The sequence below is a fragment of the Numida meleagris genome, chromosome 2, assembly GCF_002078875.1.
Source record: "Numida meleagris isolate 19003 breed g44 Domestic line chromosome 2, NumMel1.0, whole genome shotgun sequence".
Classification (NCBI taxonomy): Eukaryota; Metazoa; Chordata; class Aves; order Galliformes; family Numididae; genus Numida; species Numida meleagris.
Window position 1 is genome coordinate 107,564,721 of NC_034410.1, and position 13,888 is coordinate 107,578,608.

General features: G+C 35.4%; 1 protein-coding gene across 2 annotated transcripts in view; it reads left to right on the plus strand.

Annotated features, from left to right (window-relative positions):
* Positions 1-13,888, plus strand: part of SNTG1 (syntrophin gamma 1) — a 159,892-nt gene that overhangs the window by 131,355 nt on the left and 14,649 nt on the right. For both annotated transcript variants that reach the window (XM_021388250.1, XM_021388251.1), the window contains exons 15-16: positions 3,055-3,147; positions 13,523-13,633. In XM_021388250.1, coding sequence (XP_021243925.1) covers positions 3,055-3,147; positions 13,523-13,633 — 204 coding nt within the window. The remainder of the gene's footprint in view (positions 1-3,054; positions 3,148-13,522; positions 13,634-13,888) is intronic.

The following is a 13,888-nucleotide window of genomic DNA, read 5'->3' on the forward strand; positions in this document are numbered from 1 at the left end:
TCACAGAAAGTGTACTGTGCCATCAATAAAAGAAGATATGGCAGTTTTCTAAAATAACCCCTAACCTAGAATTCACTTCATATTTATTTGTCTTTGATACTGAGTCATGCTGTAGCATTCCTTGTTTAGTTTTTTTCTCTTGGGTATGAGAACTTCATTTATTCAAAACTACTCCTATCTCCCAAAAGAAGTTTCTCTAAAAAACTTAACCTCAGATTTTTAACTTTTCACACTGTTGATGTTCAGAGTTGCACTTAAGAGCTCAAGATGTTTATTTCCTGAGTCTAAATAATTACAGCACATTTGAAAAAGTGGACAAACAACCATCTTGTGATAGATTATTACTGTGGAACATGCACCTACAATTTCACCTTTCTTTCTTGCCTATCTTTCTATATCCCAGTTTGGAAAGCAAACAAAACAAAACTTTCATTTTTTAATATAACTGGCCTTGGTTTCCGTATTTTCTTTCAGCAATCTTTTACTGCTTTTATCCATCAATTTCCAGATGAATATGAAGCCTGGTTTGAATAGGTAGTGATATAATTTGTCCCAGAGAAGTTCTTTCATTGCTCTGAGAGAAAAAAAGGATGCAAGTTTAAAATGAAGACATCAACTGTAAATGTTTCCTAAACTTCTGTTTTATGCAGTTATATTCATATAAATATTCATATTTCATGTGAATGATAGTCCAGCTGTGCGCAGGTTTCTCATACTATGAAATCATGTAATTTTGAGAGTATAACTGCTGTTTAAAGCAACCATTTAAAATTATTCAAATATTTTGGATATTATGGTATAATCATGCAAATAATAACCATGTTTCTCAACTAACATAAATTGGCATTAACCTCTACTGAGTTTAAGTGAGACTCAATTTTTATATATGTCTAAAGAATATATTGCAAATGAAAATATTTTTAAAATGCCTCACTACAAATATGTATAAATTCTATTTAAGCCTAATTCATAGCTTCTGCCAGATAGCTGTCTAAAACAAAAGTTAGGCAGGCAGATGTGATTTTTTGTGGAAAGAGTCAAGCTGATAATAATTTGGCAATAATATGTGAAATGACACTGTAGTGTGTGTCATCATAATGTGTTACAGTCACTCTTTAGTTAATTTTATTTAGAGTAGCAAAAGTAACTGGTAGTTTTTTATAATTAGCTACTAAAATAATTAAGGAAAAAGTTAAAATGGAGATCCTTTTTCCTTGCTAGCTTACGGCTTGTGAAGAATCATGAAACTGAAATATATATATAATGAAGTACAATTATATGATTGTCAAGTTCCCTTAAAGTTTCTACTATTTATGCTCAAATTTTTAGCATTTCTATCATCATTTTTTTTCTCTTGCTGTTCTTGTTTGTATTGTATTCGCTTGTGACCTAATGTAAGGATTTTTATGTAAGCTGCTTTGCAGTACCTTACGTTAGAATTTTGTCTCCTCTGAAGTTGAATCTGAGTTTGAGTCTGAGTTATATCTTGGACTTATAGTTTGGTTTCCCTTTCCTTCAGATATAGCTTATAGTAGGCTTACAATTTATCATTCTTTCCATAGTTAAACTGGATGTTATTGAGGAAGTAGAGTCTAAAGAAAATAATGCTCTGAGTTGTCTCTTTCAGCCCCTGATCTGCTGAAATATTCATAAGCTCAATTTAAGATTCTGTATTGTGTGAAAGAACAAGAAATGAATGCTGGAATATTTTCTGTTATGTTTTGAGAGGGGTATCCTTCTGTTTAGATAAGTTTTTTATGATCTATATGTGAAAAAACAGTGATCAAAGCCAAACTTCTACAATATTTTTTTTTATCAGTCACTCTTAAAGACTAAAATATGTGATAAATATATACAAACTTCTTAATTATCAACCTTACGATGCAGTTTCTTGCACCAATACCCATATTGTGCTGAACTAGGCCTTTCTCCATGAGCTGTGTATTGCCTTGCCGACAGAGCTTAGAGTCTGAGAAGCGGGTAGCTTTTTCACTGCAATATTGAGCCCAGGCTGATATGTCCTCCTTCTCATAAATCTTATCTTCTCAGTGAAGCTTATTAGCTTAGGCACAGAGCTATGTTTAAGCAGTGTTGTTCTAGAGGTAGCTGTGCCAGCTCAGTGTGGTGCTGCAAAGCGCATTGTAGACAGGACTGCTGCTGAGGGGAAGGTCAGGTGAATTACATGGCGATACATATTTTGAATCTGAGATACTGTCTCCTTGCCAAATTTCTAAGTAAAGGCTATGTGTCTGTTCTAAATAACTTGGAGGTCTGCAAATAAAAATGTAGTTGTTTTATATATCCTGTAAGAAGTTAGCAAAATAATTCTGCAAATTTATTTTGCTTTGCATGCAAAACTTGAACATTTTTGCATGGAGAATTTATTAAGTAGTAAGTCACTGTGAAATACGTTACTTTCTACTGATTAACGCTCTTTTATTCTACTAATGAGATGTTGCCAAAGGCAATATCATCTCCTTTTGTAACAACGATTTAGAATCAAAGTTTACATTTTCGTAGCAGTTTTATGCTATAGATGCTCAAAAAAAACCCACAAAACAAATGAATCCCACAATTTTATTTGCTATCATAAATACCAATACTATATGACTCTGACAAAACAGAGTTAAATCATTGATTTTGTGATTAACAATTGTCATTTTTTTCATGCATTTATAATTATAGTGACTATGTGCACCCCTGTACTGTCTGAATTCAGATTTTATACATCTATTGAAATACATGAAATTTTTTCAGTGTTGTAAGAAAATAAACCAGTCGCTTTTCTACCTTCACATCAACAGTAAGCAATTTTCAGTTTTCCTGAGGGACATTTATAGCTTTCATACCTTTGGTGGGTCACATAATAATGTATGACTTACTGTTACTCAGCAGTAAATTGGCCTATTTACACACAAATTGTTTTGGTTTTTTTCAGATGCTAATTTTGAGATATGTGTACAGTAAAAAAAAGACAAAGTAATTCTGGTTCTAGAAAAAAAGTTGAAGAAATGTGTTCTGTGGTAACTGCTTTCTCTGTTTTTTCATTTACAGTGCAAGACGTATGCCTGCGTTTTGGAGAGCCATCTTATGGGACTTACCATTGACTTTAGCACAGGCTTTGTCTGTTTTGATGCTGCCACAAAGGTAAAGGTCTAAGACTTCTTTCCATTGTGGTACTATTATTCTCCCTAATTTCTTACACTTTAAGATAAATTGTGCATCCTTAAAACATACCATTTTTCTTTTTACTCTTGCAACAGATCGTCTCATGTCAGCCCTCTACTCTTGTGCTTTAGTTTAAACTTGGAGATGATTTCTAAATGATGCATGTTACTGAAAAGTCAATACCAACTTGAAACAAAGTCTTCATTCTTTAATTTCATATGAAAACCCAGACTGATTCAATTTGTTGTTTGTTTCTCTAATGCATCCTATTTTTTGGGAGGAAATAATCTTCTTGAGCTCAAACTGATGTATAAGCTTTAAAAGGAACATACCTTTGTTTTCTCCTGATTGGGCATGTGTGTTAAAATGGAAATTCCCAAAATGTTTATTTAGATATCTTTGCTTAGATGTCTTCAAAAAGAGAAATTTAATCCTACAAATATTTTTGTTACTTTTGCTGCCTAACCCATGCATCAGAATTGTGCAGGATCCAAAAGGGGTAGCCAGTTCATAGAATCATAGAACCACTGAGGTTGGAAAAGACCTCCAAGATCATCCAGTCCAACCGCCCACCTACCACCAATATTTTCCCACTAAATCATGTCCCTCAGTGCCACATCTAAGCATTTCTTGAACACTTGCAGGGACAGTGACTCAGTGCCACATCTAAGCATTTCTTGAACACTTGCAGGGACAGTGACTCAACTACCTCCCTGGGCAACCTGTGCCAGTGCCTGACCACTCTTTTTAGAATAAATTTTTCCTAATATCAAACCTGAAGCTCCCTTGATGCAATTTGCGGCCATTCCCTCTCATCCAATTGCTAGTTATTTGGGAGAAGAGGACGACTCTCACCTTGCCACAACCTCCTTTCAGGGAGCTGTAGAGAGCGATAAGGTCTCCCCTGTACCTCTTTTTCTCCAGACTGAGCAATCCCAGTTCCCTCAGCGGCTCTTCATAAGGCCTGTGCTCCAGACCCCTCACCAGTTTCATTGCCCTCCTCTGGACACACTCCAGGATTTTGATGTCTTTCTTGTAGTGAGGGGCCCAAAACTGAGCACAGTACTTGAGCTGTAGTGTCACCAGTGCTGAGTACAGGGGCACAATCACCTCCCTGCTTCTGCTTGTTACACTATTTCTGATACAAGCCAGGATGCCATTGGCCTTCTTGACCACCTGGGCACACTGCTGGCTCATGTTCAGCCGAGCATTGACCAACACCCCTAGGTCCTTTTCCTACACACAGTCTTCCAGCCACTCTACCCCAAGCCTGTCACATTGCTTGGAGTTGTTGTGGCCAAAGTGCAGGACTCAGCACTTGGTCTTGCTGGACTTCATCCCGTTGGCCTCAGTCCAGAGATCCAGCCTGTCCAGATCCCTCTGAAGGGCCTTCCTACCCACAGGCAGATCAACACTTTCTCCCAGCTTGGTGTCATATGTGAACTTATTGAGCCCGTCATCCATTCCTGGGGAACACTACTCATGTCCAGTCACCAGCTGGATTTAGCTCCATTTACCACCTGTTCAATTCAGTTCAACTATTGTCTCTGTATCTCATGCTTTTCCAGTTGGTATTAAAAATACTCAGTACAACTAGTGACAGGTGAATAATATGCCAACACTTTCTACATTGTATTAATGCAGGTCTGAATCTCAATAAAGTCATTAGCAGCCTAAGTATGTTCACATTTGCATTAATTGCTAACAAGTACTGAAATGTAGGCAGGCTCTGTTGCTACTACTTCCCACTGCTGTTGTGAAAGATTTTTTCTCCAGTTATTTTTTTTCACTGGAGATGCTGCAGGTGAGAGTTGTCACCACTAACTGTTGAAAATGCCCTTTTCTCCAAAGAATGTGCTCCTACCCTATATCTCAAGTCAACCCTTCTGACCGCATTACTCCATTGATCAAACTTTTTTTTCTTCCCACTTCAGTCTATTTTCTGCACAAGTTCTGATGAATTTGAAACCCAAATTCTTGTGTAAACATTTTTCTTTTTGTTAAGCAAATTATCTTGTAACGTTCATCAATGAAATACATGATTTTCAATTTAGGAGATATTACATAAAAGATCAGTGCAATAGAATTACATAGTGGAAAAAGATTGTGTAGGTTTCCCCTTACTCACCACTAATACTATAGTATTTTGCATCTCCTTCAAAGTTCTTGTACAGCTCTTGTTCTTGTAAGACTTTTGAAACCATTATTTATAGCACAAGCACATCACAAATTTCAGGTAGCAAAGTACAAGCAAAATTACCTTTGTAAGTGTAACCATGGCTGAATAGTGTGATACCCCTTCAGTACATCCTCAGGAAACGTACTGCAGATTTGCAGATATTGATAAAAAGCTTTAGTAGAAATATAACTTCACTGTGCTGTTTTCTCAAGCAAGTCACTGTACCTTTCCAGTTGTACAAAATTTCTGGAGACTTCATTGTACTGAACATTATTATTTGTAAAACATATTGTCTTTTGTCTAATACTTTTTAATTTCTTTTCTTTGATAGCAAAATGCAGAAAAATATTTCAAATATCAAAATTGACTACTAAAACAATAGGGCAACAAATAGCTTTGCCAACAGATTTGCACTCAGCCCTTCCCCCTTCCTCTTCTTGCTGCCCAATATTCCCCACCAAAATAAATGATGACCATAAGTGCAGAAAAAATTTTCATCTAGCTTCCACTTCAAGCCAGAAGAAACTTGACGAGATAGGCTCGTTACCCTTCCTTGTAGAAGCACCATATTCTTCCCTACTCAAATTAAAACCACACTGCACAACCAAGTAGCAGAAGATCCACATTGCAAGATGACTGAAATGAAGCTTTGATGATTTGATAACAACATCAGAAAACTAAAAAGGAATGGCCTCAAGTTGCATCAGAGGAAGTTCAGGTTGGATATTAGGAAGAATTTATTCTCCAAAAGAGTGATGAGGTATTGGAAGGGGCTGTCCAGGGAGGTGGAGGAGTCACTGTCTCTGGAGGTGTTTAAGGAAAGGTTAAATGTTGTACTTAGGGACAAGGTTTAGTGGGCAATATCGGTGGTAAATGAACAGTTGGACTAGATGATCATAGAGGCCTTTTCCAAATTCAATGATTCTATGGTTCTATGTCATGCAATCGTTTTCCAGGTCTCCCATGCTTGAGAAGACTCATAAAGCCTTATAAAAGCATAAGTCAAATTTACTCACTTTCTTCTCCCCTTCATCTTTAAAGCCATGAAACCACATACTGAAGCTGATTCTTCTACATTGGCTTCCAGGCTCAGCATACAAAAAAATTGTAAACTATTAAGCCATGCGCCAATCTTAGTGGACTGTCTGGGGATCTTGAGGGTCTAAATAGTGATAGAAAAAGTACATGTTTAACGAACCTGCAGTATGTTTCACCAAAGTGTGACTGAGGTTAGATGAGAAGGGGTAATATGTTTTGCATCATCTCACAGACTGTGCTGGTCCTCCTCCTTCTCTCCTGCTAGCCCTGCAGTGGGTATCAGCCCACAAAGCGTTTGTTGAACCTAGACCAGCCTTAGCAATCTCTCTAGATACCGTGAATTTACTGCACTTCCATATGGGCTGCAAGGAGAAGCAGTTGTCTCCTGCTGATCTGTCAAATCCATCATTAACCACCTCCTGTCTCACTCTAATCTTCAAAGCTCCTGATACCACCCAAAGAAAAGGTGCTGCATGCTGTGGCAGGAGTGATTTCCCTTGAAAAAATATTTTCTGTTTTTTGAAATTTACTCCTAGTTTTACTTCCATCTTTTCGACTTGCACTGTCCATGTTTTCTCTGTATTTCTTGCTTGTACTTTTGCCTGGTAAAAACAGTTTTGCCTTAAAAGAAAACTAGCAAGCGTTAAAAATAGGTTGCCTTCCAGAATGGAGGGAGAAACCAATGATTGTAAAGCTCAGGCATCAATACACAGAGAATTCTAGTGATCAGGGTTTATTTTGTTTACCTTTGATATAGAAAAACAGGCAATCAGAATGCACATTTTAAGATAAAGACACTGTGTTAAACATACATGTTCTGTTAGCATCCTTACCAGAGAGTTGCCAAATACTAATCAATTTTCACGAGCACCTAAATAGGAAAAGCATTATCTCCCTTATTTTATTTCATTATGTTTATGGCAGGTGTAGGTTGTGTGTTGGCTGATAATGTTCTTCAACAGTACTGCTATACGCACATAAAATTAAACATAAACTTGGAGTGTTTGGTCACATGAACTAAAAGTATTATTTCTCCACCTAATGAATGAGTTCATAATCTCTTTGCAAATAGAGAACTGTGAAAAAGAAAACAAAAAAAAAAGAAAGAAAGATGGAAATAAGTCTGCAGAACAAGGAACAGATGAATAAAATTTGAACTACATTATCAATATCTTATGAATATATATATATATCAGTTTGTAAGTGAAGATTGTATGAATGTCCTAGCAGCTACCACATGAATTAACAAACCCACAGTTAAAGACAAAAATGCTTCTTGAAATGCTGTACTATCCATGAACAATTGCATCTAGTTGTTTATAAACTGCATGAATTAGTATTTCAAAAAACAGTACAAACTATTATCTTTCATAAGTCACTGCAGAAGAAAATTGTGTTCAGTCACAGATTGCATCATTCCTAAAATAAACAGAAATTCCCCAAATAAATAGAACATATGAATAAATTGACTGTCAGTAGCAGTTATGATTCTTTTGCTACCTGCTCACTTCTATTATTTTTCCATTATTCATATGAAATTCAACTTCTCTTTCCGTTAGCACTGAACTTTAAGGCATATTCTATAGACTCCAGAGTTCAATGTCAAATAACTCATTCAGTGCAGCTTTTACTCCTTGCAGAATAGTACTACAGATGGAAAATATTTTACAGAAGTTAAAGGGGTCTTGGACAAGTACTTGGAGGACAGATCTAATGAATATCATTAAATGGATAAGCAACATCAGTTTTACAAAGTCTTTTAAGCTGCAAATCTTTGGAAGCTGCAGTTGGATTAGGAGATGCTATATAGGCATTTTTACTCTTCCCCACGTTTTGGTTTTGATCATTTTTGAGAGGAAGATGCTGGGATAGATAGAACTTTGCTATAGACCTCTATGACAGTTGTTAACGGTCTCAAGAATAAGTATCCCCAAGTTACTTCTAAATCAACAGTTCCACTGTTAAATGACAGCTGAGATAACTGTGCTTGAAGAAATCAGATTGATAAAATTAGTGTTGATGTTCTAAAACTTCTTAATACTCTGAAAAAATTATCTGAATAACTGCAAAAAACAGTCTAGCACTGGAAGGGAAAAGGAACTTTAGAACCGCCAGTGCACTGCATGATGTTATGATGTGGAATAACGTTGGAAAACCATGAAACCATGACACTAATACGAAGAGAAAGCCTCCATGGCGGACTTACCAGTTGCAACAATTGTACACAAAAATTAATTTTTCTGGTTCCCTGTTTATCTTTTATTATCTTTTAATTTTGATAGCTAGACAAAAATTCTGTTAAAAAAACTTGATATAAATGTTCTCTTGTGATGCAATTCTTCAGGAAAAATGATATTTTAAGATAAATTATCTCTTCTATAGCTTTCTCACATAACATTTCTTAGACAAACTTATAGTTTTTAAAAGGTTTCATTTTAAAAGATCCCCTTGCTCTCTTTCACATTTGACTTTTAATTTTTATTTATCTATTTATTTATTTCTAATGTTTTGATATTTCCCATAACACAAAGCTGAAGTACTAGCTTCTGAGCATATCTGAGAAATCCTTTTTAGTACTATGGTGTAGTTAGGTCTTCAATAAGTGTTCAGGCTCTTTCTGTTTTATTCTCAAGTGTGTGTTCATGGTTTTTAAGTGTTCTTTCTTAATCACTATTGAACTGACAGTGAACTATTTTTTAATAGTGAATAATCACTACTAAACTGAAGCCAAGTTCTTCATCTTATGATATGAACCATTGTCCAGCTTTTCCAATATTCATGTTATTGAAGCAATTAAACAATATTTGATTTATTTTCTCTTCTTACACTTCCAGTTAATAAACACTTTTTTCCAACATCCTTGACCAATTGCAGACAAAACTTCACGAGTGTTCTAAAATCCAAACTCACTTCTAACATTCATATGGACCAAGCAGATATTATCAGATATTTGACCATGAGACAGCAGAGTTCAGGATCTTACTTGGAAAAAACAAGGCAATAAGTATAATTGCAACCCTGTACTTCAAGAGAGCCAACTTTGATCTCTTCAAGGACCTACTTGGAGATATCCCATAGTTAAAGCATTGGGCCCGGGTAAGAGGGCCCAAGAGAGTTGGTTGACATTCAATCTCAAGATTTGTGTATCCTTAAGAGTAAGAAATCAGGCAAAGGTGGCAGGAGACATGCATGGATGAGTAAGGAGCTTATGGAAAAACTCTGTTCAGCTACATTTTGCTTGTCAGAAAGTCACAAGATATGCAGCATCTACTACAGAGACAGTTTTTCTTTTGAGATGGTTTAGGCCCTAAATGTTATTTTGTCATGGTTTTGTGATTTTCGGTTATTGGTATTCCACATCATAACATCATGTCGTGGATATACCTGGTTCTCAGAAGAGAAGGACTACTACAGTCCCCACGGTACTTTGCTCCTCTGTTACCATTTCCAGCCGGAGGAAAGAGATAAAAGCTCGCAGTATAAAAACTTGCGGATCACAAGACCTCGTCCCTTTTTCCGCCGTCTCTCATCTTGGCAGCACCTCACTCTCCAGCCGTCTTATCCTTGGTAGTAGAGTAAGGCCTACCTTGATTTTGGGACATTCTCTCTCTCTGTATTGGATTTATCAGCTTAAATTGTAATTATATCGTATTATAGTGTGTTGTTTTGCATTCCGATATCTTATTTAGTAAATTACTTTGTTTCTCCTCAGATTGTTGCCGCTGTTCTTTGCACTCAGGGCCATCTCCTTACCCTTTTCCCCTTTTCCCTTTTCCTGTGGATCCCCCGTCCCTTTCGTCATGGAACTGGGCCGAACACCCGTAAACCGTTGACATATTTTTAAAAAATTATAAATTCTAAAAAGATGCAAAATATCTGTTGCAGATGTTGGAAGTTACAAATCAAATTATAGCTTAGGTAATTTTTGCAGCATTGAATATCAGTCTCTACTCTGGAAAATGTTTTTCCCAAGAACTACATGATTACAGGTGGCCACTTCAGATCATACATTTCTCTAGCATTATCTATTTGTGTTGTTAATTGACCCACCCATAATTCAGAAGGACCATAAATAAGATGAAAGCCTCATTGAACATGGTGCAGTGCAAACACCCAGCTTGCTGTTAAGTAAGCTTTAATTTCTTTTCAGTGAATGTAGTCTTTTGCAGAACTTCCTAAGAGCTGAAATATACAGATACACTCAATGATGCTAAAGGATCTCATTTTATTATTGCTTATCAAAAAATCATGTTGACTTTTTTTAATCTGTACATGCAGGTGCATTCCCATAATTCCCTTTTCCAAAGTTAGTTTTCTTATTTCCAAAATCTAATCTCTGAGGTTCTGAACTCCTGCCACATCTTCATTCCATTTCTCTCTAAGCATTTTCTGTGTGTATTAAAAAAGGAAATAAGCTTGCACTTTTGTGTGTCTAGCCCAATAACATTCTGTTATTCTATTCACTATGAATAGTAAAATATGTATTCCATTTTCCCATTGTCTCTCAGCACAGCCCTGAAAGAAAACAGCAGACCATTTTATCAGGATATTTACTACCAGTGTCAGAGAATTCTACAATTTGGCCAGTTTCAGTTACCCTTAATGCACTCTGTCTGCAAAGTGTGTGCACCTGTACATATATTTTTTCTGTATTTAAATATGGCAAAGCTGGTTTATACCCATTTGGATTAATTGTTCCATTTCCTAGAACACTGCTGAACTGTATTCATCATCAGGAAGGAAACACCACAACAGTATTTGAGGCATGCTTTTTATTTCTATTTTTCTAGCTAATCTCCAGGTATTGGTGTCAATAACTATTCAGTTACTCCTCCTCACGTCAGAGGGAGATCAATGTATCATTGAATCAGAATCATAGAATCATAGAATGGCTTGAGTTGGAAGGGACCTCAAGCATCATCAAGTTCCAACCTCCTGACACACTTCACACTTCATCAAGAAAGAGAATACATTGCAAACAATAAATAGCGTTGCAATATATATATATTTTAATATCAAATGTCTACTCTGTAACACAGAAGAGAATTTGTCTGAATTTCTTTAGGAATAAACTCCTTCTAAGTATACATATCTGAAGATCTGTCTCTACATTCACCTAATGGACTGACTACATATTGAAATAAAACTGTGCAAAAAAACATTGAGATGCAGAGTTCAGTTATGGAAAAGGCAGAAAGCAACTAGACCCACTTCAGGATAAAGATTTAAGAATATAACTCATGTGAACAAATATTTATTCCATACTTAGAAATTGAAATGTTGAACAAACAGCTACTGTAGCTTTGAAATAAACACAAACATGGTTCTTACACTCCTGCTTTTTACTCAAGATGCAAACAAATTTTTCGTAGGTCATCCATCAGTACTAAGCAAATAAACTATAGTTTTAGCATTCTGCGTGTCTTCGTAGATCTTTAAGGCCATTCATACCTCTTTAAGGCCAATTTTACTTTATTAGGGATGACTTCCTTTCTTTTTTCCTATGTCTTATTGTTGTTCTTTATCCTCTGTGTCCTCCCTTGTCTTTCCCTTTGCAGTTATAAAGCCACAGAAGTTGACAAAGAAAATTGCCTTGGACCATAATTATTTTGTAGTAAGGCACTCTCCAGAGATCAGTAGCACAGTAGAACTGAACATGAACAATATTTAATCCTTTTCAGTTTCCTACTGCTGCTATCATTATGGGCAAAATGTCTCTTCACAAAAATGCTGTCTTTCTCAATTACAAATGAGACAGACAAATGTACAAAATGTAACAGAATACTGGTGAGAAGGTTCAACCTCTACTGCCATATCATCAACATCTACCTCTGACATCATGGGCCAACATCATAAAATAGGAGGCACTACTTTTGGAGCAGCCCTCATATAATTACAAAATTCTATTTCAAATGCTGGAAAGTAAATCTTGCACTTCGATTGTTGCTGTGCACAATTAAGATACTGTCATTTTTTCACCCTCTTCCAGTTACTTAGACAATTATAAATGTAGCTAACTTTATTTACCTTGGTGCAGATGGAAGATTTATTTCAGTTCATAGCATAAAGAAATTAACACATTGACAAAGGGAGCTTGCTTTTATTTTGGAAAGTTGAGAATTTGACCTCTCTCACATTCTGTTTAATATCAGCTAGATACTAAAAAGCCACTGAAAGGAATTCATTTACAAAGCATTTGGGGGGGGGAACGGGACAGAAAAAAAAACACAGAATTTCTTATCTTAAGTTTTTGTGTTGTCTGATGCAACAGCCCAATGTGAGGATGATCTTGCAATTTTGTGAAAAAGTACAGAAATCACAATGAAAATATTACTTCTTCAAAAGACATCCAGGGGAAAATATCTTTTAATGAGGTTGAAATTACTTATAATTAAAAAATGGTTCTTTTCCACTTCTAGGCAAAATGGGGTTTAAATTCTGTTTGTCTATTTAAATCTAGATTAGATATAATAAACATCAAAGATATTTTCTAGCCAGCTGTAATTTTTTTTTTTAAATTCTGTGCTTATTCTGTAGAGCAGTCTGTCTTTTTTCAGGATGTCATGATGCAATTCATAATATAAAGACTTGAATGACCAGTTATATGTGTAGAATCAATGATCTTCTTAAATTTCCAATTAGAACTTTAATTGGTAAACTCAAAAATTAATTCTCATTACAGGGTTTTCTTTTGTTGTTTTATAAATTTAAATATGATATTTGTTTTTAATTTCATATGCCCTTTATGTAAATAAAACTAGATAGATTTTTTTTTATTCCTGTGTAAAGAAAAAGAGGAATTTTATGAAACATAATCACTTCAGGTGGATTGAGGAATCACCAGATATTCAGTGGAAAAATCTTTGGGTTTGGACATGCTAAATCAGGATTAAATATAGTTAAAGATATTTCAGACTACATTTCTCAGATACAGTCTGTCTGATCTCAGTCAGACACTGTCAAAGTATACTACATCCCTATGATCAAAGAGATATCCGAATACATAGTACTCAGTTGGTTTTATGATGTACCACTGAGAGGTTAAAAATTCCACTGGAAGGAGATCAGCTGTTTGTAATACAGTTTATCGTAACAACTGCACTGACTTGCTTGTGTATATGTATTTTTTTCCTCTAGGCTGTACTTTGGAGGTACAAATTTTCCCAGCTCAAAGGTTCTTCAGATGATGGGAAGAGCAAAATCAAATTCCTTTTCCAAAACACAGATACTAAACAAATTGAAGCAAAGGTAAAAACAAAACATTTTTTTTCTTTTATAAATCTCCATTGAAATATCTATCAAAGCAGCAGCTATGAGACAAGAGGAGTAAATCAAACTAAATTACTTAAAAGTCATTCAATGTGTAAAGTGAAAGAATTTAAAGAAAACCAAAGAAATCTGAATAATCTGTTTGTATTTCTAGTAAGTTAAAGTCTTTTATAGAGTGCCATTACATTTAAAAAAATAAAAATAAAAAGAGTTGCTGCATTTGTTTTTTTTTTT